Here is a 26,361-nt window from a genome sequence, read left to right on the forward strand (position 1 = left end):
CGGGTTTCGTGTCCTTACTGCTTTGTCATGATGACGCGTGTATAAACAGTAAACACACAATTTAAACCAAACCTCTGTTCGGTCAGTGTCGCAAAACGATCATTAAAACGGTCAGAGAAGAAATGGTCACACTAAAAAGATGGTTTGATGATAATAGATTGTCCTTGAACCTAAATAAAACTAAAATCATGCTGTTTGGTAACAGCAGAAAGGACACATACCAGCAAATAGCAAATAGACATTTCTGGGGATCACAATAGATGAAAATATGAGCTGGAAACCTCATATTACAAATATACAACATAAGGTGGCCAGAAATATTTCAATATCGAACAAAGCAAAATTTGTTCTCAATCAGAAATCACTCCACACTCTTTATTGCTCTCTGGTTCTACCATATCTTACTTATTGTGTGGAAATATGGGCTAATAACTATAAAAGCAATCTTCACTCGCTAAATGTACTGCAAAAAAGGCCAGTAAGGATAATTCATAATGCCGCCTACAGAGAACATACTAACTCCTTATTTCTAAAATCACAAATACTTCAACTTGCTGATATAGTTCATCTTCAAACAGCTAAAATAATGCATAAGGCTAAAAATAAGCAATTAGCTAAAAATGTCATCCGATACTTCTCTACAAGAGAGGAGAAATATGATCTCAGGGAAGAAGTACATTTGAAACACTTCTATGCTAGGACTACGTTATGCTAGCCATAGCATTTCAGTATGTGGAATCAAACTATGGAATGGATTGAGTAAGGAAATCAAACAATGCACAACGATGAGCCAATTCAAGAAACAATACAAGCAGTTGATGTTTGCTAAATACAAGGATGAAGAGTCTTGAACCAGTCATGATGTGCTATATATATATAAAATAAAAAATAATAATAATAATTTTTAAACTTAAACTATATTAGGAAAGCAGGAAGTGAACAAATGTAACAGTTAGTGATTGTAAAAGTACCAGATGGAGGGGTAGGATTTAATAAGCTTTGCTTCTTCCTACTCCTTTTGGACATGTGGAACTGGGAACTGATTATGGGATGCACTCAATTGTAATCTGATGCATGTTGAAATGAAATAAAACCATTAACATTACCAAAAAGGTAATCCACAACCAGGAATAAAGTGTCAATCACACAGCGGTGATTCCTGGTTTTTATTTGAGGGAAAACTGCAGTGGAAAAAAATAGAAAAGGAAAATACCTGCTGTGTAACTCGCAACCAATAACTGATGTACTTCAAGCACGCAAAAAAAAAACGGAATGAAAAAGCACATAGAGGAATGTGAATGGCAAAATAAGTTCTCAGGTGATGCTATGAAATTACATTTTGTACGCACCACCGCATCCTCCTCCTCAGGGGAGGAAGTGAAGATCCGTTCACCTTATCTGCCCTTTTTGCAGCTCGGTGTAGAAGTATTCGGACAATGACAACGAGTTTTCACGGTTTTCACTGACTGAAGCGTGGAATGTGGAATTTTCCTCCCACATTCCAAAAACATGCTAGGTTAATTAGCGACTCCAAATTGTCCATAGGTATGAATGTGAGTGTGAATGGTTGTTTGTCTATATGTGCCCTGTGATTGGCTGGCAGGCCACCAGTCCAGGGTGCTTGAAGTCAGCTGGGATAGGCTCCAGCATACCTGTAACGGAGACCAGTGTGTAACGGAACTATGTATGTCACTCTCCGGCCACCCCACTGACACTTCAGGTATCAACTTCATCCACCCAAATGTAAGTAATAATAATAATAATAAGTAAAATGTCTGGTATGACCGACACTATATTTTGAATACTAGGATGAAAAACATGACTTATTGCACAATAACACAGCAGTGAAATTGCCAAGGAAATGTCGCTGCCTGGCTCCCGTATAATAATAAATAATAATAATGTGAATAAATAGATGACATCAAATATAAACAATGTACAGCGTAAACAGTAATTTGTACAAATAATTTAAATAAACCAGGAAGTGTCCCCAGCAACGCTACAATATATATAATTTTGAAAATACTCAATAAGGGTGTGAATCTCAGCACTGAGGACGATTCGATACACATGTCGATGCACTGCCAGCGATACGATATTTTAACGATACATGGAATTTTCTTGTGATATAATGCGATAATCACTTAGTTCAAATCAATGCAATCCGATATGATATGGTGCAATATCTTGCGATATGACGCAATTCAACATGATGCAAATAAGCAAAGGGGAAAAAATGGAATTCAGTATGGTCCTACAAAAAGTATTTGGTAAGTAAATTCTGTTTGTCTTTTTCACTATTCACCACTTCTTGATCATTCTTTTTGCCATCTTAAAAAAAACAACAACGTTTCAAAAACAACTTTTCCTCCCACTTTCACATCAGCTATGCAATTACAATAGCAGTGGTTCAGCGGTGGAGTAAAACAATTAAACAATAATTACTGCTGTAAAAAATACAGTACAGCAACGACAAAAGTGACATTTTCAACAGTGGAATCAATGTTTGTTTATGTTCCTGTCTGTTAAACATACTGCTAATACGAAGTAGCTAGCAGCTAGGCTAATACAGTAGTAAGGGGTAGAAAGTGTAAAACAAATTATACCCTTTTTTAAATTGTTTTGGGGGGGGGGGGGGGGGGGGCAAATAGCTCCTGGACATTTCTAAAAGCAGTGGAAGATCCACTTGGTTCTGACCTGATTTGCTTGGTTTGTCTGCTGCTGTTGTACGGCTTCTTAACGCAGCATTCTTGGCAAATGATGGACGTTTTGTCGAGTTTTCCGGTCTTTGAGAATCCTTAGTGTTTCCAAACATAGCATTTAAACGTTACGGGGGGGTTAAATATAGAAACTTTCTCGTTGCTGCTTGCCTGTGAACGTCCATGCTGTTTTTACTAGTAGTTGTATGTGCCTCACGGCTTCCGTCCGTATTCAATACAAAACGCCAAATTACGATGGTGCATTCACTGCACCTGGGGAACAGCATATGGGGCGAAGTTGAACATTAATAAAACGGCGCTTGAATCGGATTTTACCGATACCAACAAACGAATCTAGATTTCACCCGTCAATTGCATCCATACCCAGTGGCGCGCATGCGCATCGATGTATCGATTAATATCGATTATTTTTCCACACCCTTAGTACTCAGCATTAAATAACACCTCACACACACTCTATAATTATGCATGGCTCCAAGTCCTGTTATGTTTTCCAGAGAAACACCGCCCCCCACCGGTAACATGCGGTACAAGCGCATAGCTAATGAAAACTAGCAAAACAAGAAACGTCATTGCTGATAAAAGATTGTCTTTATTGTTTGGTATTGTTAATGAATTCCATACCACAGCATTTATGGGAGTAGGAAAACCACTTTTACAACCAAACACTGTTCGATCATGCTAACACCATATTTACAGGAAAGCACATTGAAAAGTGTATAAAGTATTTATATGAGACTCATGGTCAAGAACGCTGGAGACAGCCACGGTCTAATGAATTCTGCCTTTTTCAAACACTGATTATAGATATTTATCAATTACATTGATCTCTGGATTACATGTATATACACTAAAACAACAATAAATCTTTCCTGGATTCTCTGCAATAATTCTCAAAAATATCTCACAATACAGCTGTATGTACAGGAACATAATTTACATTGAAAAAGTCAAATTGTTATATCACCTCATTACATCCGGAGTGGATACTCACATGGTGGTTTTTTTTGTTTGTTTGTTTGTTTTTTTCCATACAAAGTACAGTTACACGTGCAGTACGAGGGCCCTTTGTGATAAGCTCACACCACGCATGATCTCACATACAAAAATAGATGCTGGAAATGTGATGAACGAAACACCGAGAAAATAAACAACAAAGTGTCTGTTGGGACTTGAGTCCGAATCGTACGGCATGATTAGCTTCCACACCGATGAGAGAGAAGAAATATCAACGCTACTAAAAAAAAAAAAAAAAAAAAAACATCACAAAGCCAGTATATTTGTTTTCATTCCGGGAGTGAACAAAATGGCGATCTTGGTGTAACTGTATGATTGCACTTAAGGCAAGTAGGCGATTCCAACGCTCACTCAGTGAGTCGGGGGGGGCTTGGATGCAGGTTTAGCCCTCACTGCTTAAATGGTCTGATATAATACGAACGGAGAATGAAAAAAAAAAAAAAAAAAAAAAAGGTGAGTAGCTGAGGTGTAAAGTGGAGATCCGTTCCATTCTTCATTCATGAGGAACACGTCACATGACAGCTTTGGGAGTGATTCAATCCAGACAGCCTGTCAACCCGCCTTCTCGGATAAGGTCCTCGGATAAGACGGAAATAAAAGCACTTGAAAAGCAAAAACAGGTCTGTAAAAGGTGGGCTGTACAAATAGATCATCTGAATACATTCACTAGGTAGGTTTCCATACACGTGGTACAGATGGAGAAGAGTCAGTCCCTTGAGATGCCGTTCCAGCCTTTGCGACCTGCTGAGCGTCTGGCCGTAACACGTGTAGAAGAGCGTGCGGCGTTTGACATGAGTCACTATTAAGGAGCACTTAACAGTGTTTGGAAAAAACCGAATGAGCAGAAGCCTTTGAAAACACGATCAATGTAGCAAATTTACCAAAATAAGAATTCCTGGATGTGAAGCATTTCAAGCAGAGAATAGCAACCCTCTGGCACTGCGTGGTGAGTTCATGTTCATCCTGCACAAGAGAGATCATGGTCGCTATACGTCACAACACCGTTGTCGTATTATTCTCAAATAGAAAACATGCTCACAGACGAGTTGTACAAGCGTGTACAATCAATATCTTTTTTCCTTTTTTTTTTTTTAATGACACGTCATCATCCTCACCCTCAAATGCACGGAATTAAAAAAAAACAGAGAGGACTCCGACTCTGTCACCTGACAACTTAGTGGAAATGGGAAACGGTGATCACTGCGCCTCCTCGTGCTCCTCGCTGATGCACTGCTCCCAGGTGTGCTTGGCCTGCTCGTCCCGATGGCCATGGGGGGAGTGGAAGATCCTGCGAGGCAGCGGGATGGGCTGAGGCTGCAGGTCCTCTTCCGGGATGCAGCCCTCCCTCAGGTAGGGTTTGGGCGGAACGGCCGGGGGCTGAGGCCTGCGGAAGGGAATGTGATGAGGCCCGTGGGTGGCCGGGTAGTGGTGTGGCACCGGCCCGTGGGGGTGGCTCTCCAGCCCGGGGTGAGCGTGAGTGTGAGGGTGCGGGTGGGAGGCGGGGCTGCGGTAATGGAAGGGGCGGACTGGGTCCACCGAGTCCATTTCCGGTGTGCCGTAGTGAATGTGCAGGTAGGGAGAGGACAGGTACTCCTCCGGGGGCGACCACAGGTGGCTGGGAAGAGGCTCCAAGGCGTCATTCCTGATGGGGCCGGGATCGGGATACTGGCCGCCGAAGTTACTCTCGCTCAGGGAGGAAACGCCGCTGCTGGCGCTGCCTGACAGGGTGGAGTTACTTCCCCCCAGAGCTGACTGAGGACTGGTGGGGGAGCCGGGAATCGGGTGGAGGGGAGACTGGAAAGGGGGAGACAGTGACATTGAATGTGTTATTACTCTCACCCAAAGACAGCTGGGATAGGCTCCAGCACCCACCCCGACCCTCGAGAGGATAAGCGGTAGAAAATGAACAAATGAATAAAAACAATGCATTTAATTCCATAAAAAATTAGAAGTAATGGAAGTTATTTTAAAGAAACCATGCGTGGTACATCAACATAATGACGTTCCCAAAATGTCTGTACCTTCCGAAGTGAGCGGACAGGCAGGGCAGGTGGAGGGTCGCTGGTCTGGTGGTTGAATGCATCACAGTGCATCAGGAAGTGCCCTAAGAAAGTGGAAAAGTTAGGGAAGGAAACAAACATCCTTCTTTATTTTCCTGCCTCCGTGTGGCGAGCGGTTAGCGTGCAGGCCGCACAGCTAGGAGACACAAGTTCGATTCCACCCTCGGCCATCTCTGTGTGGAGTTTGCATGTTCTCCCCCGTCCAAAAACATGCTAGGTTAATTAGCGACTCCAAATTGTCCATAGGTATGAATGTGAGTGTGAATGGTTGTTTGTCTATATGTGCCCTGTGATTGGCTGGCCACCAGTCCAGGGTGTACCCCGCCTCTCGCCCGAAGACAGCTGGGATAGGCTCCAGCACGAATGAATGGAAATTTTGAGTGTGCAAAGTGCCCGAGTGGTTAGCATAGAGGCCACACAGCTAGGAGACCCGCGTTTGATTCCCCCCTCGGCCATCTCTGTGTGGAGTTTGCATGTTCTCCCCGTGCATGCGTGGGTTTTCTCCGGGTACTCCGGTTTCCTCCCACATTCCAAAAACATGCTACGTTAATTGGCGACTCCAAATTGTCCATAGGTATGAATGTGAGTGTGAATGGTTGTTTGTCTATATGTGCCCTGTGATTGGCTGGGATAGGCTCCAGCATGTCCGCAGTAGGGATAAACAGTATAAAAAGCAGTAGAAAAAGAATGAATGAATGAATGAGAGTCTAATTACCGGTAATTTAAAAATCTTGTTTTTTCTCAGGGCTGCACGGTGCTTGAGTGGTTAGCGTGCAGACCTCACAGCTAGGAGACCAGGGTTCAATTCCACCCTCGGCCATGTCTGTGTGGAGTTTGCATGTTCTCCGGGTACTCCGGTTTCCTCCCACATTCCAAAAACATGCTAGGTTAATTAGCGACTCCAAATTGTCCATAGGTATGAATGTGAGTGTGAATGGTTGTTTGTCTATATGTGCACTGTGATTGGCTGGCCACCAGTCCAGGGTGTAAAAACCATGACTGTGCAGTAAAAGGGGGGGTGCACATACCTGGTGGGAAGGATCTGGGAGGGACAGGAGGCATAATGACCCCCCCGGTAGAAGTCGGCATGTAGGATACCTGTTCCCTGTTTTCTCCATCCAAGCTCCAACTGCTGGGAGCGTTGGGAAACACTGCGTGCGATACGTAAACATGTCAACATGCTAGCATAGAATAAGCATTTTGTCTCGTTTGTGTGCCACCTTTCTCTGGCAGAGTCATGTGAGGATCGGCACACGGCTTGCAGGGGCTAACTTGCTGCAGTAAGGCACGCTGCATGTGGTTGTTCTGGAAGCGGAAGACATGTCGCCATCATGGGAAGTTCTATTTTTACAGTACACCTTCCTTCTTCCTACCTGTCCATTTTCAGCCATGCTGTAATACATGGAGTTGTTGACCCGCTCACGGTGAGTCGGCAGCAGTATCATCACTTCCCTGTTGTGTTTGGCCTTGTCAGGCAATGATGGAGAACCTGCACAGGTAAGAATCATGGAAGTCATAATCACACCATGTCCATGTTCACAAATTCCCATTTCCATCCTGAGACAGCTCTCGGTATTTCCAACGTGTTACATACCTCTGGCACTCGAGGGAGCCGAGTTAATAACTTGGGAGGAGTTGGAACGTACGGAGCTCAGGCTGGAGGAAGAGGGGCTCGGCTGCAAAGCCAAATGAAAGTTATTAAGCAGGATGTGGGAATGATGGATACTAAATGGGTGGACACAATGGAATTACAGGCCGTCCTCGGTTTACGGCATTCCCAGTTACAATGTTTCCTGATTATCTATTCTACGCACTCCCAAAAAATTAATTCAAACCAAAATTTTAGTCCGTAAATATGACACTTGCTCAGGAACTAGTTACTAGTTACTAGTTACTAGTTACTAGTTACTAGTTACTAGTTACTAGTTACTTCTCTCAGGACCACCGATTCTAGTGAGCAATAAGGCAAATCAGTACCAAACAAAACGTTGACCAAACTCAACCATCTTCTATTACTGTCCAACTGTACAGAGCAAGGGTGGGCAAACTACGGCCCGGGGGCCACATGCGGCCCACCAAGCGTTCAAATCCAGCCTGCCCGTTGCTTTCTAAGTATTTCAAATTTTAACGTACAAACTGGCAACATGACTTCGGATGTCTTATTTAGTAAAAAAAAAAACAAAAAAAAAACAAAACTGTCAAATTAAATTACATAGGGACATGAGAACATATAGTATAACACTTTTACAGATAAAATTAGACAAATAATTCAAGGAAAATTACAGGTATTAAATAGTGTGTGTGTGTTAAATATATGTTCTGGTCCCCCGGGACAATTATTTTTAATATTGTGGGCAAAATATTTGCCCACCCTGGTATAGAGTGTACTCTCCTATTCTACTGTATTATACAATCAGGCCAATTCCTTTGTGTTCCTAATATCTCCACGAAGTAAAAATACACTTCCAGACTGATTCAAATGCAAGTCAGATGTCTTATTTAGTAAAAAATTAAAAAAAAACAACAAAAATGTGAAATTACATTACATAGTTTGATGTGGTCTGATTCTGAAAAAGGGACATGAGAACATAAAGCTTATAGTATAACACTTTTAAAGATAAAATTAGACAAATAATTCAAGGAAAATTATAGGTATTAAATAGTGTGTGTTTGTGTTAAATATATGTTCTGGCCCCCCGGACAATTTTTTAAAATATTGTGGGCAAAATATTTGCCCACCCCTGGTATAGAGTGTACTCTCCTATTCTACTGTATTATACAATCAGGCCAATTCCTTTGTGTTCCTAATATCTCCACTAAGTAAAAATACACTTCCAGACAGATTCAAATGCAAGTTGGATGTCTTATTTAGTAAAAAAAAAAAAAAAAAAACAACAAAACTGTAAAATTACATTACATAGTTTGATGTGGTCTGATTCTGAAAAAGGGACATGAGAACATAAAGCTGATAGTATAACACTTTTACAGATAAAATTAGACAAATAATTCAAGGAAAATTATAGGTATTAAATAGTGTGTGTGTGTGTGTTAAATACATGTTCTGGCCCCCCGGACAATTTTTTTTAATATTGTGGGCAAAATATTTGCCCACCCTGGTATAGAGTGTACTCTCCTATTCTACTGTATTATACAATCAGGCCAATTCCTTTGTGTTCCTAATATCTCCACTAAGTAAAAATACATTTCCAGACTGATTCATATGCAAGTCGGATGTCTTATTTAGTAAAAAATAAAAAAAGACAACAAAAATGTAAAATTAAATGACATAGTTTGATGTGGTCTGATTCTGAAAAAGGGACATGAGAACATAAAGCTGATAGTATGATACTTTTACAGATAAAATTAGACAAATAATTCAAGGAATATGTTCTGGCCCCCCGGGACAATTATTTTTAATATTGTGGGCAAAATATTTGCCCACCCTGGTATAGAGTGTACTCTCCTATTCTACTGTATTATACAATCAGGCCAATTCCTTTGTGTTCCTAATATCTCCACTAAGTAAAAATACACTTCCAGACTGATTCAAATGCAAGTTGGATGTCTTAATTAGTAAAAAAAAAAAAAAAAACTGTAAAGTTAAATTACATAGTTTGATGTGGTCTGATTCAGACCAATTCAAATGCCCGTGAATGTGTATTTGTATTTGTATTTGGAGCCCAACCTGCATGTGTATGGCCTCCTCGGGGTGCTCCCCCATGAGACCGTCGGTCATTATAGCGAGGTTTCCTGCCTCACTCGACGTGTGGGAGGACAATGAGGAGGATGAGTGACGAATTGAACCCTGCAGGTTCAGAGGGCTGCAGGAGACACGAGCAGTTGTATTGAACGTTATTCTAAAGAGTATTCCGATGGAAAGTTGTGTATCGCATTTACTCTTCGGGTACAATGTGTCGGCGTATCGAGCGACTGACCTGTGACGATGCATAAGCCGTAAACTTTCAGGACTCATGTGGCTGTGGGAGGAGAGGAGTCCTCTGGGAGAGTTGACCGACGGGCAGCCGGCAGGGCCAAATCGCTCTGTGCCGGGCATACCCTGCTGGGCCCCGAAGATATACTACTCTGAATATTTGCACTGCTCAAGCCGTACAAGGAGCAGAGAATATTTGATTGAAAAAGAGGGAAACTCACATGGTGTAGACCTGTCCTCATCATGTGGAACTGGTCCACTAGCTTTTTGTGGAGGGGTCGCATCTCTGGGTGGACCAGCTTCTCATGAACAGCGAGACCCACTCCGAGAATGTGCACCTGGAGCAGGAAGTCAACATGCCGCTTAATATTATGTGTGCGAGTGCGTGCTGCGAACTATGGGGTAGAATCTGAATCTGACCTGCTCCTGCATCAGATCCTTGAGGTGAGTGATCCTCTCCGTGTCCTCTGGGTGACTGCTGATGTAGTCCTTATCGAAAAACGCCTACGAGATCAAGATGTACTCTATGCTGATATTCATCATTCAAACAACCCGGCCCTGCCCCCCCCCCCCCATGCGTACCTCTTGGTATCTGGCGATGCCCCCGTTCACCGCGGCGTCTATGACCCCGTTGAGGCACATGCTGAGCGGGTTGATGTTGCCGTGGTGCTGTCTGTGTTGGTACTGGCTTATCAAGGTCCGTAACTCCTGGGTTTTGTTCTCCACCACATAAATGGCGTTTTCAAGAGGGCTTACCTCCACCTGGAATAGAGATATAGAAGATTCAAAACCAAGTGTGGCGATATAGAGCGCACAATAAATGCAAAGTCATTTCTTACCACTTCTCTCCTTTCCACCTCAGCCCAGCGGGAGATTCCCGGGAGAGGGCGGGAGAGGATGAGGGTGGTTCTCTCAATCCACAGGCTCTGTGATGCAAGCAGACAAGAGATTTGTTCCCATTATCTACATCACAATCGGGGTCAGTGTGGAAACAGGCAGCATCCCTACAGGGCGGCTTGTTGGTCAGTGCTGGGAAGCAAAGATACTGCAAAGATATTAGTTTTAGACTATTTGGGTCAATAGCCACGTTTACATGGACCCAAGTACAGTAAACCTCGGATATATCGGACTCGGATATATCGGAAATTCGCTCACAACGGACAGATAAAAAAGAACCAATTTTTCTGTAATGCATTTCCAATAAAAATTCATTGCATATATCGGATTTTTTATAATGGATTTCGCCTATTTCGGACAAAATCTCCAGTCCCGTTGCAATGCATTTCCATGAAATTTCCCTGGCATATATCGGATGGCCGCATCGTGGCGCTCCGATTCGCCGAATCGTGACAGGCCGCTATACGACGTCATTTGCAGCGTTTGCAGCGTTGCCTGCGCGTCCAGGTACATTGGAAACATAGTCAAGGAAGTGCCTTTTTATAACGGATAAAATCCCATTTACGCATACACCGGATATAAATCCGATATATGCGTAAAACGGACATTTTCCGGTATACGCATATAACGGATTTCGCTTATATCGGACAAAACCAGTGGGAACAATTGAATCCGATATATCCGAGGTTTACTGTATTCCAATTCCATTCGGGTTATTTGCTCAAACGGAAAGAATCTAACATTTGTATACACCTCATTCTGAAAGGGACGTACCAATCCGTATGAATATATAATTGGATTCATATTCCTTTCCCCAATCCGATTGAGGTATCTTGTACCCGCTCAATCGGAAAGTTGTCATGGTGCGTTCTGTCATGGTGTGACGTAACACGCAGATGTCTCTCAGGTTTTGAAAATGGCGGCGAGCAGTCATCACTGGACTACAGTGGAAAGTTCGTTTTTGATACAAACTTTAAAAAAACGGAATTGCAAGACTGGACAGCCAAAAAACTATTTTTTTTTATTTTTTATATTTTTATATATATGTATATATATAAAATATATTTTATATTTTTTATTATTATTTATATATTTATATATATTATTATTTATAAATATATATATGTATATATATAAAATATATTTTATATTTTTTATTATTATTTATATATTTATATTATTATTTTTTATTATGAATTTATTATTATTTAATTTATTATTATTTAATTTACTATTATTAAAAATTAATCCCATCCCCTCTACGCCTCTTCTTCGCTGTCATTTTCCGCTTTAAAAAAAGCGTAGCAACTGTCCCAACAACCGTGGTAATCACACTCTCGTCCGCCATCTTCCATGAATCACGTGATGTTGTTTACGTTTTACTGGGCATGCCCCATTGACTATTCCGTTTGATTATCGCGGTGCATGTAGACAGATTGGAATATTCCTTTCCATGTATACACTGTTTTCTGGTACGTCATTCGGAAAGAGTAAAATCTCCTCATGTACACGTGGCTACTATGATGGAGGAAACTATCGTGTCAGCCCATGGAGCCACACCAGCGTGACCATAAGCAAGCCGTCCCACCAAAGGGATACAACAAGGCAAGCACACCAAAGGGTGTGGTTTTTCTACCTGTTTCTCCACAATCTTTGGCCACAGAATGAGGATCTCAAAATTGGAGGGACATTAGCAGGTTTGGGAACGTGCTTGGGAACATTTTTTTGTAAATGCAAAGATTAATAATTTTAGAAATGGGTGTCCATACCAAAAATATCTTTACATTCAGATGGTCTCAGGAAATTAAATCTATTAAAAGGGTGTTACTTTCCACTCACCACATATTCCTTATCTGCTTCCATATCATTTTACCATTAAACACTTCCTCCCATCTCTCCAATATCCAACATCTTTCTCTATTATGATTATTTATAGACCCTTTGTATTGAGTTGTGGTCTCCTATAGAGCAGCAAACACAATAACCCTCACAGAAAACTTTCTAGATCTTCCAGACTATGCACCTATTCCAGCTGTACTTGGATTTGTGCTTCCCGCCTCCAGGCACGCCCACTCCGCTGTGATTGGTCACACACCCAACTACGAATGAACTCCACTTTGTAATATAGTGGGTATAGGAGTTGATCATAAATAATAAAGTCTTTGGAGAGCGAACTGAAAAGTGTTTAGGAGCTACTGGCAGCTCATGATCTGCTGGTGTTCCTCCAACCTGGCAATGAGGAGAACTTATTGTCAGAGACACTGCTCAGAAGCCGGACGTGAAGGCACCACGTTTATGAACTGCAGACAATCTTGGCACAACATCGGTAGTGGAATTGCGAGGTTCTCTCAAACCTCTGTGGACCACAGCTTGTCAGACATGAATGCACCTTTCCCGGCAAGAGCGTGCTGCTTCTGGCTTCAGCAACAGTTTGGCGGATATTTCACAGTCATGTTCACAAAAAAACAGTCCTGTGTGAAATGCCGTTGACAGATGAAAATATTTTTTCTCTTGCTCCAATAACTTCTACCTGAGCTTGCCTTGTAAACAAAGACGCAGAGCTTGGGGGAGGGCAGAGAGTGTATCCGGCCTACAGCCACGCCCATAAGGAAGCCTGCCCCTCTGTGACATCACAAAGGAACAGTTTTGCAACGCCCCCTGACACCGAGTGTTCAGTCATCCCAAAATTCTTTCAAGGCTCACTTAAAATTATTTAACACTAGAATACGACATTCTAACTACATTTGTAGGTCAGAAAAGCATAATAAAAATATATTTATAGCTCCTCTCCTGCTTTTGCTATCGGTATATTCCTAACATTTTGCATTGTTACATCACATCAAACTGTTTATGACTTAGAGCACGCCTTTTGTTCATCGTGACCACAAGGGGGCGTTGCACACAGCAGAGGAAATATCAGCTCTAACAAGGAAAGCACTTCCTACCTGAGTCATTTGCGCCACAACATGATCTACTTCCTGTTTAATTCTACATCAAAATTCCGACAGTGTCATGGCTGCCTCACCGTACCCTGAACTCATTCTCACGGTCCTTGGGGCCCTTGTGGAAAGGCCTGTCATAGTGGAAGCGGCTGACGTTGTTTATGCGGTAGAAGCTCTTGATCCTCTCGGGCACACGCTCCAATTGAGGCACGTCTGAGATGTCTGACACCGGAGTCACGGCGTAGATCTGCAAGTCTACAAGCCGAGTGTCAAGGAACACACTGACGTGTAGAAAGAGACGGCACGTGATAAAAATACATCATTTCTTATTTCCTCAACTATTAAATGAGAAATACAAATATAAAAAAATAATCTAAATCAAAATGATCAACGGTTTTAGTCGAAGAAGCTAACGTTGCATCATGATTGACAGAAACTTGGCTCCAGTACACAGTGAGTGGGATACACTGAGCGTCGCTCTGCAGGATGGTGTCATCGGGTTGGTTGGGATGCTGCATGGCGATGGCCTGCGGAAATTCTCCCAGCATCCTTTGCTGGAAATCCTCCAGTCGTTCATAGTCGTAGCCACGACACACAAACTCTTTGTTCTGTAAAAAAGCGACAGGCAGATAAAGCGGGTGGACTTCATTAGAGCACCTTTAATTGTCTCCCTCTAGTGGAAAAGTCCATAACTGCACAAAATGATTTTTTTTTTTTTTTACTGAAAGATAATTTGCACTTTTTTTTTTTTTTTTTTTTAGAGGAGCAGAGAAGCCAGTCAGCCACAACTCGTAACATCTTACCCTGAGGAAGAAAGGAAACTTCCTCCCATAGAAGCCCATTCGGAAAAACTCAGGTTCGATCCTCTGCTGCTCAATAATGTTGTCATAGTACGCTGCCTCCATTTTCTGACACACAATAAAAAATGATTTAATCACGCAGATTCATAATTAGGACGTGAGGAGTGTTATGCAATAAATAGCAAGATGACTTGGCTTACCCGGATCCAGCTGAGGCTCTGGTAATCGTATAAGGTCTCATACTGGAAAGCTAGCTCCCGGCAGAGGGAGATGCCATATTCCCAACACTGCAGGACCACAAAGACGATTGAAAGAGTTATCATTTGAAACGGGGAAAGTAGACAATGATAATTTATTTTTTTCGATTAATCAGTGATTTTGATTAAAAAAAAACATTTTTAATTTCCGCCTCTTTATTCATAAATAGAACATTTGAACTGACACACAAACACCTAACAGGCCAAGCAACAGGCGACTTTGACGGTGTTGGAGGCAAAAACTCGGGTGTGGTCGGAGTTAGTTTTTGTTTCCAGTTTGGACAGTGACCTGCTGACCTGGACTGAGGATATACTAGTTGGACGTATTCAAAGAATACTTTGAAGCCCTTCTTAATCCCACAGACATCCGAGTTCCTGGTCCGAGTTCTGGAGTACTACTTACTACCTCCTCTGTCTCCATAAAAAACAGTGTTCGGAACACAGTGTGGAACTAGAACTTTGTCAACATCTTTTGAACAGGATTGAACATGACAAAGTCATTTGTTGCTCCAAAAATGTCAAGAAAAAACGAAATTAACGGAGACAGACCATCTTATCACTTAAAAATGTTGTTTTTTTTCCTCCAGATAAATTGGAGTATTCTAAAACTTTTGACCGGTAGTGTACATATATCTAAAATTTCCCTTGCCTTGCCCTTGTTGAAGTAGTGAAGAATTTTACGACTCAGGTTCTCCTTGCGTTGCCACTCGCTTTGGCAGGGATAGTGGAGAAAATCCCTCAGGGTCCGGTCCTCCCACTGGAGAAGCTCCCAGTACAGTAAGAGGGTGAACGCTGCCTCTGTTGGCAAGAAGAATCACAAGTCAAAAGGTCAGCAAAAGAGTGTTAGGGAATGTACACAGTACAGTACAGTACTCAGTACTCCAAAAAGCGTATGTTGGTACCTTCAGGACATTTTCGTCCACATTTTTGTCAACAGACGTCAACGGTTGTCGTATTAATGACCAAAGGAACAAAGTGCAGCCTCACAGCTGAAGCCCTATGTCAGGGGTCCCAAACATGCGGCCCGTGGGCCAAATGTGGCCCGCAGGACACTAGTTTGAGGCCCCCGCCTTGATATGAAAGTTTAATGTTAGTGCGGCCCGCGCAAGTTTGATATGGATGCTGTATGGTATCATGTACCCAGAAAAAATTATTACGTTTGATTAATGTTCATGTTAAAGGTTAAATAACTGTTAATAGTTATCCTCCCTATCCGTGTGGAAGTGGTAAGTTTTTGGCTATTTAAGTTGAAAGGAAATAACTTGAAGGCTACCGTTTAGGTCGCTAGCTCTCTAGTTTAGCGAGTTAGCATGTGTCTCAAGACCCTGCAGTTGCGCAATATGTTGTAAATAAAAAGAGTATAAATGTGACTATAGTCGTGTTTTGTCATGTCTACAGGGCTCTAATAATGCTTTGTTCATTTTAATCTGAAAAAAATAATTTGTCTACCCAGCAACTATACGTGGTTTTTTAAGTTTTTATTATTTGCCGTTTTATTATTATTATTATATTTATTTATTACTGATTGATTTTCTTTATTCTTGATTTGTTTATTTATTATCATCTTATTTTGTGTAGAAAAATAAAAAGTAAGATATTTGAGAACAGTGGAATGTTTTATCAGAGCTTTTATTGTAGAAAATCGGAACCAAAGCACTGAAAAAGTTTGTATATTTTTCTGTTTTTAATAAATGCGTTATTTTTTTTGGAAAATCTGATGCGGCCCAGCCTTGCCCAGATCCTAGCTCCAGTGGCCCCCACGTAAATTGAGTTTGAGACCCCTGCCCTATATCTTACCGACAAGCAGATACTATGCAAAAATAGCGATGAACAGATATTAGCCATGAGTCCCATCACTAGTTTTGTGACTGTAATTAATAAGATCTCTCCGCATGAGTCATATTTGGCAATATTTACTGACAAACTGCTGCCGAGTCACCCTTGAGTCAACTGCGTGATTACATTTACCGACAAGCTCTTGTAAGTTCCTGTTGGCTTGAAAGAAAATCCAGTATACATGAAACCAAATGGGCTCAACTCTTTCTTTAATCTATGTAATGTAGCTCTGAGTCATGGCTACGCATTACGTGCTTTCCTTCAGCCATTCGCTTTTGTCAAATTTACTTTCAGGATTCAAGAGCAAACGGAGACAGCTTGAAAAGCGGAAAAAAACAACTTCTGCTTTCTATTTAGTCAGCACTGAAGTGAGGAAATGTACGCCCATCTGGTACCTGTGAAGTCTTCAGCTTGGAGATGCAGGTCACACAGCTTATGGATGTAGCGGATGTACATGTCCTCCTTGTTTACCTCTGATTTATAGAAGTTCTGGGTTTGAGTAAAGAAAAAAGTTCATTCTTAATTCACGTGGGAGCAAACCCAAACGGGCTTTCTGATCGGCATAAAATGATGATGGCTGACCATAAGGTTGACAGAGCCGCCCATTTTCTTGTTCTCTACTTCATCTCCTTTCATGCAATCCCTACACAAAGAAAATACATCATTAGTGCTATATACAATTGGCAGAATTGTAATTCATCAGGGCTGCACGGCGACAGAGTGGTTAGCACACAGCTAGGAGACCTGAGTTCAATTCCCCGCCTTACGCCCGAAGACAGCTGGGATAGGCTCCAGCCCCCCCTGCGACCCTCGTGAGGAAAAGCGGTAGAAAATGAATGAATGAATGAATAATCATGATTAATCACCTTTGTGACTCCAAATTGTCCATAGGTATTTTAATTTTAATTTTATCAGATTAATCACAGTTTTTCAATTAACTAATCATGATTAATCACTTTTGTGACTCCAAATTGTCCATAGGTATGAATGTGAGTGTGAATGGTTGTTTGTCTATATGTGCCCTGTGATTGGCTGGCCACCAGTCCAGGGTGTACCCCGCCTAAAGACAGCTGGGATAGACTCCAGCACCCCCCGCGACCCTTGTGAGAATAAGAAAATGAATGAATGAATGGTATTATGGTTATGGTATTATGGACGAAAAAACTACGGCTGTCAAAAGATGTAACATTTTATCAGATTAATCACAGTTTTTAAATTAACTAATCATGATTAATCACCTTTGTGACTCCAAATTGTCCATAGCTATGAATGTGAGTGTGAATGGTTGTTTGTCTATATGTGCCCTGTGATTGGCTGGCCACCAGTCCAGGGTGTACCCCGCTTAAAGACAGCTGGGATAGGCTCCAGCACCCCGCGACCCTTGTGAGAATAAGAAAATGAATGAATGAATGGTATTATGGTTATGGTATTATGGACGAAAAAACTACGGCTGTCAAAAGATGTAAAATTTTATCAGATTAATCAGTTTTTAAATTAACTAATCATGATTAATCACCTTTGTGACTCCAAATTGTCCATAGGTATGAATGTGAGTGTGAATGGTTGTTTGTCTATATGTTCCCTGTGATTGGCTGGCCACTAGTCCAGGGTGTACCCCGCCTAAAGACAGCTGGGATAGGCTCCAGCACCCCCCACAACTCTCGTGAGAATAAGAAAATGAATGAATGAAAGGTATTATGGTTATGGTATTATGGATGAAAAAACTACGGCTGTCAAAAGATGTAAAATTTTATCAGATTAATCACAGTTTTTAAATTAACTAATCATGATTAATCACCTTTGTGACTCCAAATTGTCCATAGGTATGAATGTGAGTGTGAATGGTTGTTTGTCTATATGTGCCCTGTGTTTGGCTGGCCACCAGTCCAGGGTGTACCCCGCCTAAAGACAGCTGGGATAGGCTCCAGCACCCCCCGCGACCCTCGTGAGAATAAGAAAATGAATGAATGAAAGGTATTATCGTTATGGTATTATGGACGAAAAAACTACGGCTGTCAAAAGATGTAAAATTTTATCAGATTAATCACAGTTTAACTAATTAACTAATCATGATTAATCACTTTTGTGACTCCAAATTGTCCATAGGTATGAATGTGAGTGTGAATGGTTGTTTGTCTATATGTGCCCTGTGATTGGTTGGCCACCAGTCCAGGGTGTACCCCGCCTCTCGCCCGAGGATAGCTGGGATAGGCTCCAGCATGTGATACATTTACATTTATCCTGTGAATCTTACCTGTAGTCCAGCAACCGTTCAACAAGTCTTGTGACTGACGTTACAAATGAGATGCCCGTTTCTCTCCATGTTTCCTGCTCTATTTTCTCCAGCAGACTACATGGAATAAAAGAGTCAGATGTCCTCAGTGAGGCAGTTCATCACAAGAAGAAAAGTGTGACGGTGCAGTAGCTCACCTTGGGTAAGGGCCAAACAACTGGGTCCTGGGGTGGTGAAGGTAAAACAACACAGACGTGTGTTAGATGACATTTTAACAGCAAGAACATGCGACGGCGTGCTCACAAAAGGCTGAAGAGCTCCCTGTGATTATCATCGCCTTTCCCGTCCGACACCATGCTGTCCAGCTTATCCATCAGCTCCGCTTCCACCTACGCACAAAAACACAATCAGGCAATTTGTGTGGGTTTGCTCCATGCGAAGACAACTGCAGCAACCTGCGATTTATAAAATGACAATGTCATTGTGACCTGTTTGAAATTTCCGTTTTTCCTCTGCTCCCAGTCCATCATGTCATGGAAAATTGGAATCATTATGTTTCGAACTTCAGTCTGAGGGACCAGGGTGACTCCCAGAAAGGGGCCTATCATGCCCGGGATGAAGTGGGGCTTGTTGTCACCTAGATAAGTCACAGTAGATGCCGTCATGTATCATTGATGTCGATACATGCTAGTCATTTGCACGTGTGAGTCGAACCTAATTTTTGCCACATGCTAAACAGCTCATACGCCATCAGGACTCTCATATCGCCGTACCTTCACGGAGAGAATGGTAGAACATCGGAAAAGTCAGTGTGTGTATTCTTTTGGAATGCTGATGGTTCCTTACTTGTCCAGAACTTTCTTTCTTTTGGCAGGATTGAGCGCCTCCAGCTGCAGACTGGGCTGATTGATGTACAGCACGGTTAGGCTGAAGAAGGAGTTCCATACCTAGCACACAAAACAACGTGAACAAAACAATTGATGTCACGGAAAAATATCCTCCCACTGGAGAGACACGAACCTTGAAATCAAAATCCGCCTCGGAAAAGTTCTTGTGCAGCGCCGGGGCAAGAAGCTGCGTTGTCACAACGATGATGCTGCAGAAAGCAGAGCAAGCGTGTCACTGTCAGCTGGTGAAAAAGGTAGCCGCCAAAAATAGTTGACAGGGGATCGCAGCACAAGTGTCACCTTCACAATGAGGTCATTTGTACCGAGTCGCTTCTAATGGAAGGTTCCATTCCCTTACTATTCGTGTGACAATGGCAGCATGTCAGAAGACAGAAATATCAGACTCACTGACTGGTTAGAAGTCTCATGACGCTCCAATCTCGAGGGAAGATGGTCAGTTTCATCAGGTTTCGGAATACACAGAATATCTTCAACAGGAATTCCTAAAGAAAAATAAAATACATGCTTATGCAGTATAGGTATGAGGTGAGCAGGTTTTAGCTAAGCAAAAATAATAATAATAATAATAATAGTCTGCTTGCTCACTTTCAACTCCTCCTTGCTATGGAAATTGTTGAGTAGATGGTGAAAGTGGATCTCCGTCATCTGTCGGAGGAGAGAGAGTAGACAGGACACGTACTCCCCCTAAATCAGAGAAAATGACAAAATGAAAGGTGTATACAACGCGCAACTTTTATTTTGTTCATACATCAAAGAGGTTTTTGGAATTTACCGTAATCTCCGCAGTGCACTGAGGACAACGTTGTCCTCTGGATGTTTCCACAGAGTGGGACTTGCTCATGATGGAAAGCAAGGTCTGCAGCAACACATCCAAAAGACTCTCCACCATCATCTCCACCTCCTCCTGAACAGAGGACTCCTGAGCAGAGCAGAGGGAAGGATTGAATGCACGCCGAAGCTACGCTAACATCATTCTACATTTCATTGCTAAAGATGTTATACCATAGAACTGGTCTTGATGATTGAAAAGATGCTGCCGAGGATCCCAGAACAAATGAGCAGCTCCCTCTGCTGGCGCAAGTGCAGGTGAATATGATGGAGGACAACAGGAAGTAAAATACTTCGAGACTCTGCAGTAAAGATAACAGAAATTGAAGGATGAATTCAAAAAGTGCTTTAAGATCAATTAGTCACATCGATATGGGAGACATAACATATTATTATATTATTGGGGAACCTGGGGAGACATACTTCTCCATCGTTTCCCCCCTCCCGCCATCGTACCTTTCTGCTCTGTTTGTTATTTAGCTTCATATTGTTTTTATCTATTTAAGCACAAATAAATGTTTTATTCATTCATTCATTTTCTACTGCTTATCCTCACAAGGGTTGCGGGTGTGCTGTCGTCGGGTGAGAGGCGGGGTACACCCTGGACTGGTCACCAGCCAATCACAGGGCTATGGGTTATGGTGCCTGGTGTTGCCAATAAGGTGCCTAGTGGCGTGCAGTGGCTCTAACTGCCTCCCAACTGGCTCGTGGTGGCCCGTAACGAGCCGGGATTCATTCATTAATTTTCTACCGCTTATTCTCACGAGGGTCGCGGGGGTGCTGGAGCCTATCCCAGCTGTCTTCGGGCGAGAGGCGGGGTACACCCTGGACTGGTGGCCAGCCAATCACAGGGCACATATAGACAAACAACCATTCACACTCACATTTTGGACAATTTGGAGTGGCCAATTAACCTAGCATGTTTTTGGAATGTGGGAGGAAACCGGAGTACCCGGAGAAAACCCACGCATGCACGGGGAGAACATGTACACTCCACACAGAGATGGTCAAGGGTGGAATTGAACTCGGGTCTCCTAACTGTGTGGCCTGCGAGCTAACCACTCTCCCGCCTTTGCAGCCCTATTATTATTATTATTATTATTAGTAGTAGTAGTAGTAGTAGTAGTAGTAGTAGTAGTAGTAGTAGTAGTAGTATTGATTTACAATGGACCATGTTGCAACAATATTATATGGGTTTCTTAAAACAGTCGTCATGGGGTGCAGGAATAAAAATGAAAAACAATTAGCACTAACACTCAAAATTATGAGTGCACCTGAACGCCTCACAGTACATAAAACCAGTATGAAGGAGACAGAGCAGAAAGTTGTTCCTTGCTCTGTGTGCATCATATCAACAAATTAGTAAATTTGAATGATTACTTTGTGCATTGAAGATTTCATTTATATTGGCGTTCCAGATCAGAGTGGAATAAAAGATATGTAGTATGATAATTTATATGTAAAAAATCTAATGAAAATACTTAGTAACAACCTTTCTGTCAAATTCTTACCGGGGAAGAAGAAAAGGCGGCTTTCAACAGTCCGCGCAATGGACTGCAGTTTGACAACGTCCATGGACTGACCAATGTCAACAGTGCTGGGCATGCTTCCAAGGGTGCCGCGGACATATTCGGCCACCTCTTGAACTGTGAACATCTGCAGTAGCTCATCAAAAATATCGGGGAAGCTGTTCAACAGGGCCGCCTGAGACAGGGGGACAAAGAGGAGCCTTGATTTGGATGTTTGAAACCAATATAGAAAACATGTACATGTATGATGAACATTTCTTTGTAAGAAATTCCAAAAAATGTAAATAAAACATTACTATTTACTACAGAAGAACAAAACCTCAACTGCAGATCATGTGAGTGATAGTTTTGGGACCAACGCATGGTGCTGTGACTTACTGAGACTGATGACAGACCTGGATCATTACCACAGAGATACATGCAGAAGATCAGGCCCCTCCAAGACCAAGCCAAGGAAGGGGCAAAGTATAGAATGAAACATAAAAGAAATAAAAAATGAAACACACCAAAAAATGCAAACTGACTGTGAATGAACAAAAAAATACAAACAAAAATACAAAAGACTTTCAAAAGCGATGGTGCCGGTATACAGTGAGGGAATTTAACATGAGGTACAGTATAAGCTATCAGACCTGTGTAAACACCAGGTTCTCCGAGCTGCGACTGTCCAGGCTCAGCACAAAGCGGATCGACTGAAAGAGTTCTTGGATGCTGGCACGGAACTGCTCCTCTTCCATCCCGCAGGTAGCCCGGGAGTACAGTATACGGGACTGGACAATGAACTTAAACAGGTACTCCAGAGCCTAAGGGACAATGTCAATTTAAAACAAAGAACATCTTTGGCGTAATATAATTCCAAATATAATGTATCATTTTTTTAAAATGAGATGTTGGACAGCCATACTAATCAATTTGTACAATAAAAGCAATAAAAGACTTTCTTCCTCTCTGAAAATGAACCACACCAAATACTAAATGGACAATCCTTTACCCGCATGGCTTCCTGGATGTGGTCTTGACGGACAACCTCAGCTGAGCGGTCCATGTACCACTTGAGGCATCGAATAAGCTCCCTGCGTGAAAGAATGTTTTTGACTCCCTTGTATTCTATGTTCAGATTCACGGCTCAATATTTCAAAAACAAAGTAATAAATGTGGTTGTACTTGTATGCCAAAGCTCCAGCAAAGTGGTTTTGGATGTAAGAGTCCATGACCGGACGGAAGTGGTAGAATCGGCTGTCCCTGAGCAAGTTAATAAAAAATACCTGTAACATAAAGGTAACTCAATTTGTTATTTGGTTCATATATAAAAATACATAATTCTACTTCTGCTGCTTTAATTGTCCTACCAAAGACTGGAAAACCAGCGGTCCGTATTTGTCAGTGTTGTCATCTAAGAGACAGAAGAGTGCATCAAGGACGTCTCGCAGGAACTGTAAGAAGTAATGAAATCATTTGTATAACAAATACATCAAATCAAATCAGACACAGTAATCCATAATACAAATCCAGAAAAAAACCCAAGTTACTGTAACAGCTGTAACCCACGGCAAGATGAAACTCAACTCAACTTCCTGTCAGCCACTCACTTACTTCCTGATAGCAACACACACTACGACAAGACTTATTGTTTTATTATGTTCTGGTCTACGGTGGCCCAAACTTGTGTGAGAGGTTGAGACTTTCTGACTAGATATACTTGGACTCGGACTTTGGGTTCTGGAACCAAGCTCCTGGAGAGGGGCTGGACCTTGTTTTATTAATATCCCCCAGGCTTGGTGCCTCTGTGTTGGAGTCAACCCCAGTGAACCAGACGGTCATTTCCCTCCACCTTCAGGTTGGGGAAAGGGTCCTGACTTTCGTTTGTGCACCAAACGGCAGTTCAGAGTGCCCTTCTTTGAGTCCAGCAAAGGGGTGCTGGAGAACACCCCATCTGGTGACGCTGTCGTTCTACTGGGGGACTTCAACGCCCATGCAGGCAATGACTGTGACCTGGTGGGGTGGAATTGGGAGTGGGAGGAACGGCCTCCCCAATCTGAAACCGTGTGGCGTGATGTTATTGGACTTCCTTATGAACCAGTTTGTCCATAACTGTGTCCCCATGTTCGAACATAGAGATGTCCATAATTGCACTTGGCACCAAGACACCCTTAGGTCTATGACCAACTTTGGAGTCGTAGTATCAGACCTGTGTCCGCATGTTGTGGATACATGAGCTGAACAGTACCTTTGGATTGGCAGACCGGGGTGGTGGTGGTCCCCCTTTTCAAGAAGGGTGACCGGAGGGTGTGTGCCAACTATAGGGGGATCACACTCCTCAGCCTCCCTGGGAAAGTCTATTTCAAGGTGCTGGAGAGCCGGGTACGACCATTAGTCAAACCTCGGAGAGAACCTAGAAGAGGTGCAATATGGTTTTCGTCCCGGTCATGGAACACTGGACCAGCTCTCCACCCTTGTGAGGGTGCTGGAGGGTAAATAGGAGTTTGCCCAAGCAGTCTACATGTGCTTTGTGGACTTTGAAAAGGCATTAGACCGTGTCCCTCTCTCGGCGTCCCGTGAGGGGTGCTCCGGGAGTACGAGATTGGTGGCGCGCTACTATGTGCCATTCGGTTCTTGTCGAGCAGGGGCTTGGTTCGCATTGCCAGCAGAAAGTCGAGCCTGTTTCCGGTGAACGTTGGCCTCCGCCATGGCAGCCCTTTGGCACCGATTCTGTTCCGACCTGGTCTATTCTTGGCGCAGGCGAAGCGCAGCCTGCGCAGTGGTAAATTGGCTGACAGGCGCACAGTGCAGACACAGGCAGATTTTTCAGTGTGGCGCACATTTCAGTGGAAAAAACAATGACAGCATTGGAACCCATCTTGTGTCTTTATACTTGCTTTGACAAAGTAAGTATGTGTGTCATAAATAAATGTGTTAAATTAATGCCGAAATACTAAACTAAATAAACTGATGCCAAATAATCTACTGTTTGTTATTCTGTTATTTATAAAAATAATAAAGCCTACAATTAGTGAAGTCATACTTTCCAAACTGCCCTACTGAGTTCGATGGAATGCCATGGCTCCTCGAGGTTAATATCTTAAGCAATGTGTCACACCCAATTAATTGAAGCCACAGCTTTACATAGGCTAAATGACTTCATTACTTTAGTAGGTCATTCATATATTTGACAGCAATGACCTTGACGATCTCCTCTCCACTGATCTGACGCAGTCGACCGAGGATGTCCAGAACCCTGTCCGGATGGGTCTTCCAGTTCAGAAGGGCTAATAGGTCCACTAAAAACACAACACAATAATATTCAAATCAGGCAACTAAAATGGAAGATCACATATTATATCGTTTGGTTTTTTTTACCATTTTGGGTGAGTTTGGTGGAGCAGAGTATGGTAGAAACCCAGAAAGTTTCCTTAGGGCTTCTCTGGAAAGGCAGGTTAGCTGGTATGTTGGGACAACTGTTGAAGTCCTCCTTGCAGCAGGGCAGGCTGAGGTAAAGGCCCTGGTTGCTGAAGGTGGCGTTCTCATCACACTGCACCAAAAAAAAATGAAACGCATTCAATGCAAGAAAGTCATGATGACGTCAAATAATGACGGCCGCATCATTTAAGTAACACAAAACAATGCCCGGGTCGAGTGGTTAGCGCGCAGGCTACACAGCAAGAAAACCAGAGTTCGATTCCACACTCGGCCATCTCTGTGTGGAGTTTGCATGTTCTCCCCGTGCATGCGTGGGTTTTCTCCAGGTACTACGGTTTCCTCCCACATTCCAAAAACATGCTAGGTTAATTAGCGACTCCAAATTGTCCATAGGTATGAATGTGAGTGTGAATGGTTGTTTGTCTATATGTGCCCTGTGATTGGCTGGTCACCAGTCCAGGGTGTACCCTGCCTAAAGACAGCTGGGATAGGCTCCAGCACCCCCGCAACCCTTGTGAGAATAAGAAAATGAATGAATGAAAGATATTATGGTTATGGTATTATGGACGAAAAAACTACAGCTGTCAAAAGATGTAAAATTTTATCAGATTAATCACAGTTTTTAAATGAACTAATCATGATTAATCACCTTTGTGACTCCAAATTGTCCATAGGTATGAATGTGAGTGTGAATGGTTGTTTGTCTATATGTGCCCTGTGATTGGCTGGCCACCAGTCCAGGATGTATAATCACCAAAAGACGCTGGGATAGGCTCCAGCACCCCTGCAACCCTAGTGAACACAAGTTGTATAGAAAATGAGTGAATGAATGAATTGAAATGGCTGCAAAGTGCCCAAGTGGTTAGCATGGAGGCCACACAGCTAGGAGACCCGCGTTTTGAGATGGATGAAGTGAGTTTTTGAACAACCTGCTTTACCTCCTGAGGTCTTGGGTTCTAAAAGGTGGCAAGGGGAATATGAATTCT

General features: G+C 42.5%; 1 protein-coding gene across 2 annotated transcripts in view; it reads right to left on the reverse strand.

The window, feature by feature from the left end:
* Window positions 1-4,146: 4,146 nt before the first annotated feature.
* dock3 (dedicator of cytokinesis 3) overlaps window positions 4,147-26,361 on the reverse strand; it is a 47,763-nt gene continuing 25,548 nt past the window's right edge. The window contains exons 18-54 of one of the 2 annotated variants that reach the window (XM_058050715.1): window positions 25,316-25,487; window positions 25,139-25,236; window positions 23,308-23,391; window positions 23,123-23,223; window positions 22,950-23,031; window positions 22,591-22,761; window positions 21,941-22,133; window positions 20,604-20,731; window positions 20,374-20,520; window positions 20,187-20,285; window positions 19,989-20,083; window positions 19,714-19,789; window positions 19,540-19,640; window positions 19,408-19,466; window positions 19,182-19,330; window positions 18,997-19,082; window positions 18,891-18,917; window positions 18,715-18,810; window positions 17,043-17,103; window positions 16,856-16,949; window positions 15,274-15,422; window positions 14,568-14,654; window positions 14,371-14,475; window positions 14,034-14,175; window positions 13,656-13,822; window positions 10,568-10,654; window positions 10,311-10,490; window positions 10,149-10,232; window positions 9,950-10,066; window positions 9,733-9,854; window positions 9,483-9,618; window positions 7,392-7,473; window positions 7,171-7,286; window positions 7,018-7,102; window positions 6,826-6,948; window positions 5,759-5,841; window positions 4,147-5,531 (exon numbers count right to left, since the gene is read on the reverse strand). In XM_058050715.1, coding sequence (XP_057906698.1) covers window positions 4,935-5,531; window positions 5,759-5,841; window positions 6,826-6,948; window positions 7,018-7,102; window positions 7,171-7,286; window positions 7,392-7,473; window positions 9,483-9,618; window positions 9,733-9,854; window positions 9,950-10,066; window positions 10,149-10,232; window positions 10,311-10,490; window positions 10,568-10,654; window positions 13,656-13,822; window positions 14,034-14,175; window positions 14,371-14,475; window positions 14,568-14,654; window positions 15,274-15,422; window positions 16,856-16,949; window positions 17,043-17,103; window positions 18,715-18,810; window positions 18,891-18,917; window positions 18,997-19,082; window positions 19,182-19,330; window positions 19,408-19,466; window positions 19,540-19,640; window positions 19,714-19,789; window positions 19,989-20,083; window positions 20,187-20,285; window positions 20,374-20,520; window positions 20,604-20,731; window positions 21,941-22,133; window positions 22,591-22,761; window positions 22,950-23,031; window positions 23,123-23,223; window positions 23,308-23,391; window positions 25,139-25,236; window positions 25,316-25,487 — 4,581 coding nt within the window. In that variant the 3' untranslated portion in view covers window positions 4,147-4,934. Of the gene's footprint in view, window positions 5,532-5,758; window positions 5,842-6,825; window positions 6,949-7,017; window positions 7,103-7,170; window positions 7,287-7,391; window positions 7,474-9,482; window positions 9,619-9,732; window positions 9,876-9,949; window positions 10,067-10,148; window positions 10,233-10,310; window positions 10,491-10,567; window positions 10,655-13,655; window positions 13,823-14,033; window positions 14,176-14,370; window positions 14,476-14,567; window positions 14,655-15,273; window positions 15,423-16,855; window positions 16,950-17,042; window positions 17,104-18,714; window positions 18,811-18,890; window positions 18,918-18,996; window positions 19,083-19,181; window positions 19,331-19,407; window positions 19,467-19,539; window positions 19,641-19,713; window positions 19,790-19,988; window positions 20,084-20,186; window positions 20,286-20,373; window positions 20,521-20,603; window positions 20,732-21,940; window positions 22,134-22,590; window positions 22,762-22,949; window positions 23,032-23,122; window positions 23,224-23,307; window positions 23,392-25,138; window positions 25,237-25,315; window positions 25,488-26,361 lie in introns of both variants that reach the window. The other variant, XM_058050714.1, reaches the window with a different exon arrangement.

Source organism: Doryrhamphus excisus, chromosome 16 (assembly GCF_030265055.1).
Source record: "Doryrhamphus excisus isolate RoL2022-K1 chromosome 16, RoL_Dexc_1.0, whole genome shotgun sequence".
In the NCBI taxonomy this organism is placed as follows: Eukaryota; Metazoa; Chordata; class Actinopteri; order Syngnathiformes; family Syngnathidae; genus Doryrhamphus; species Doryrhamphus excisus.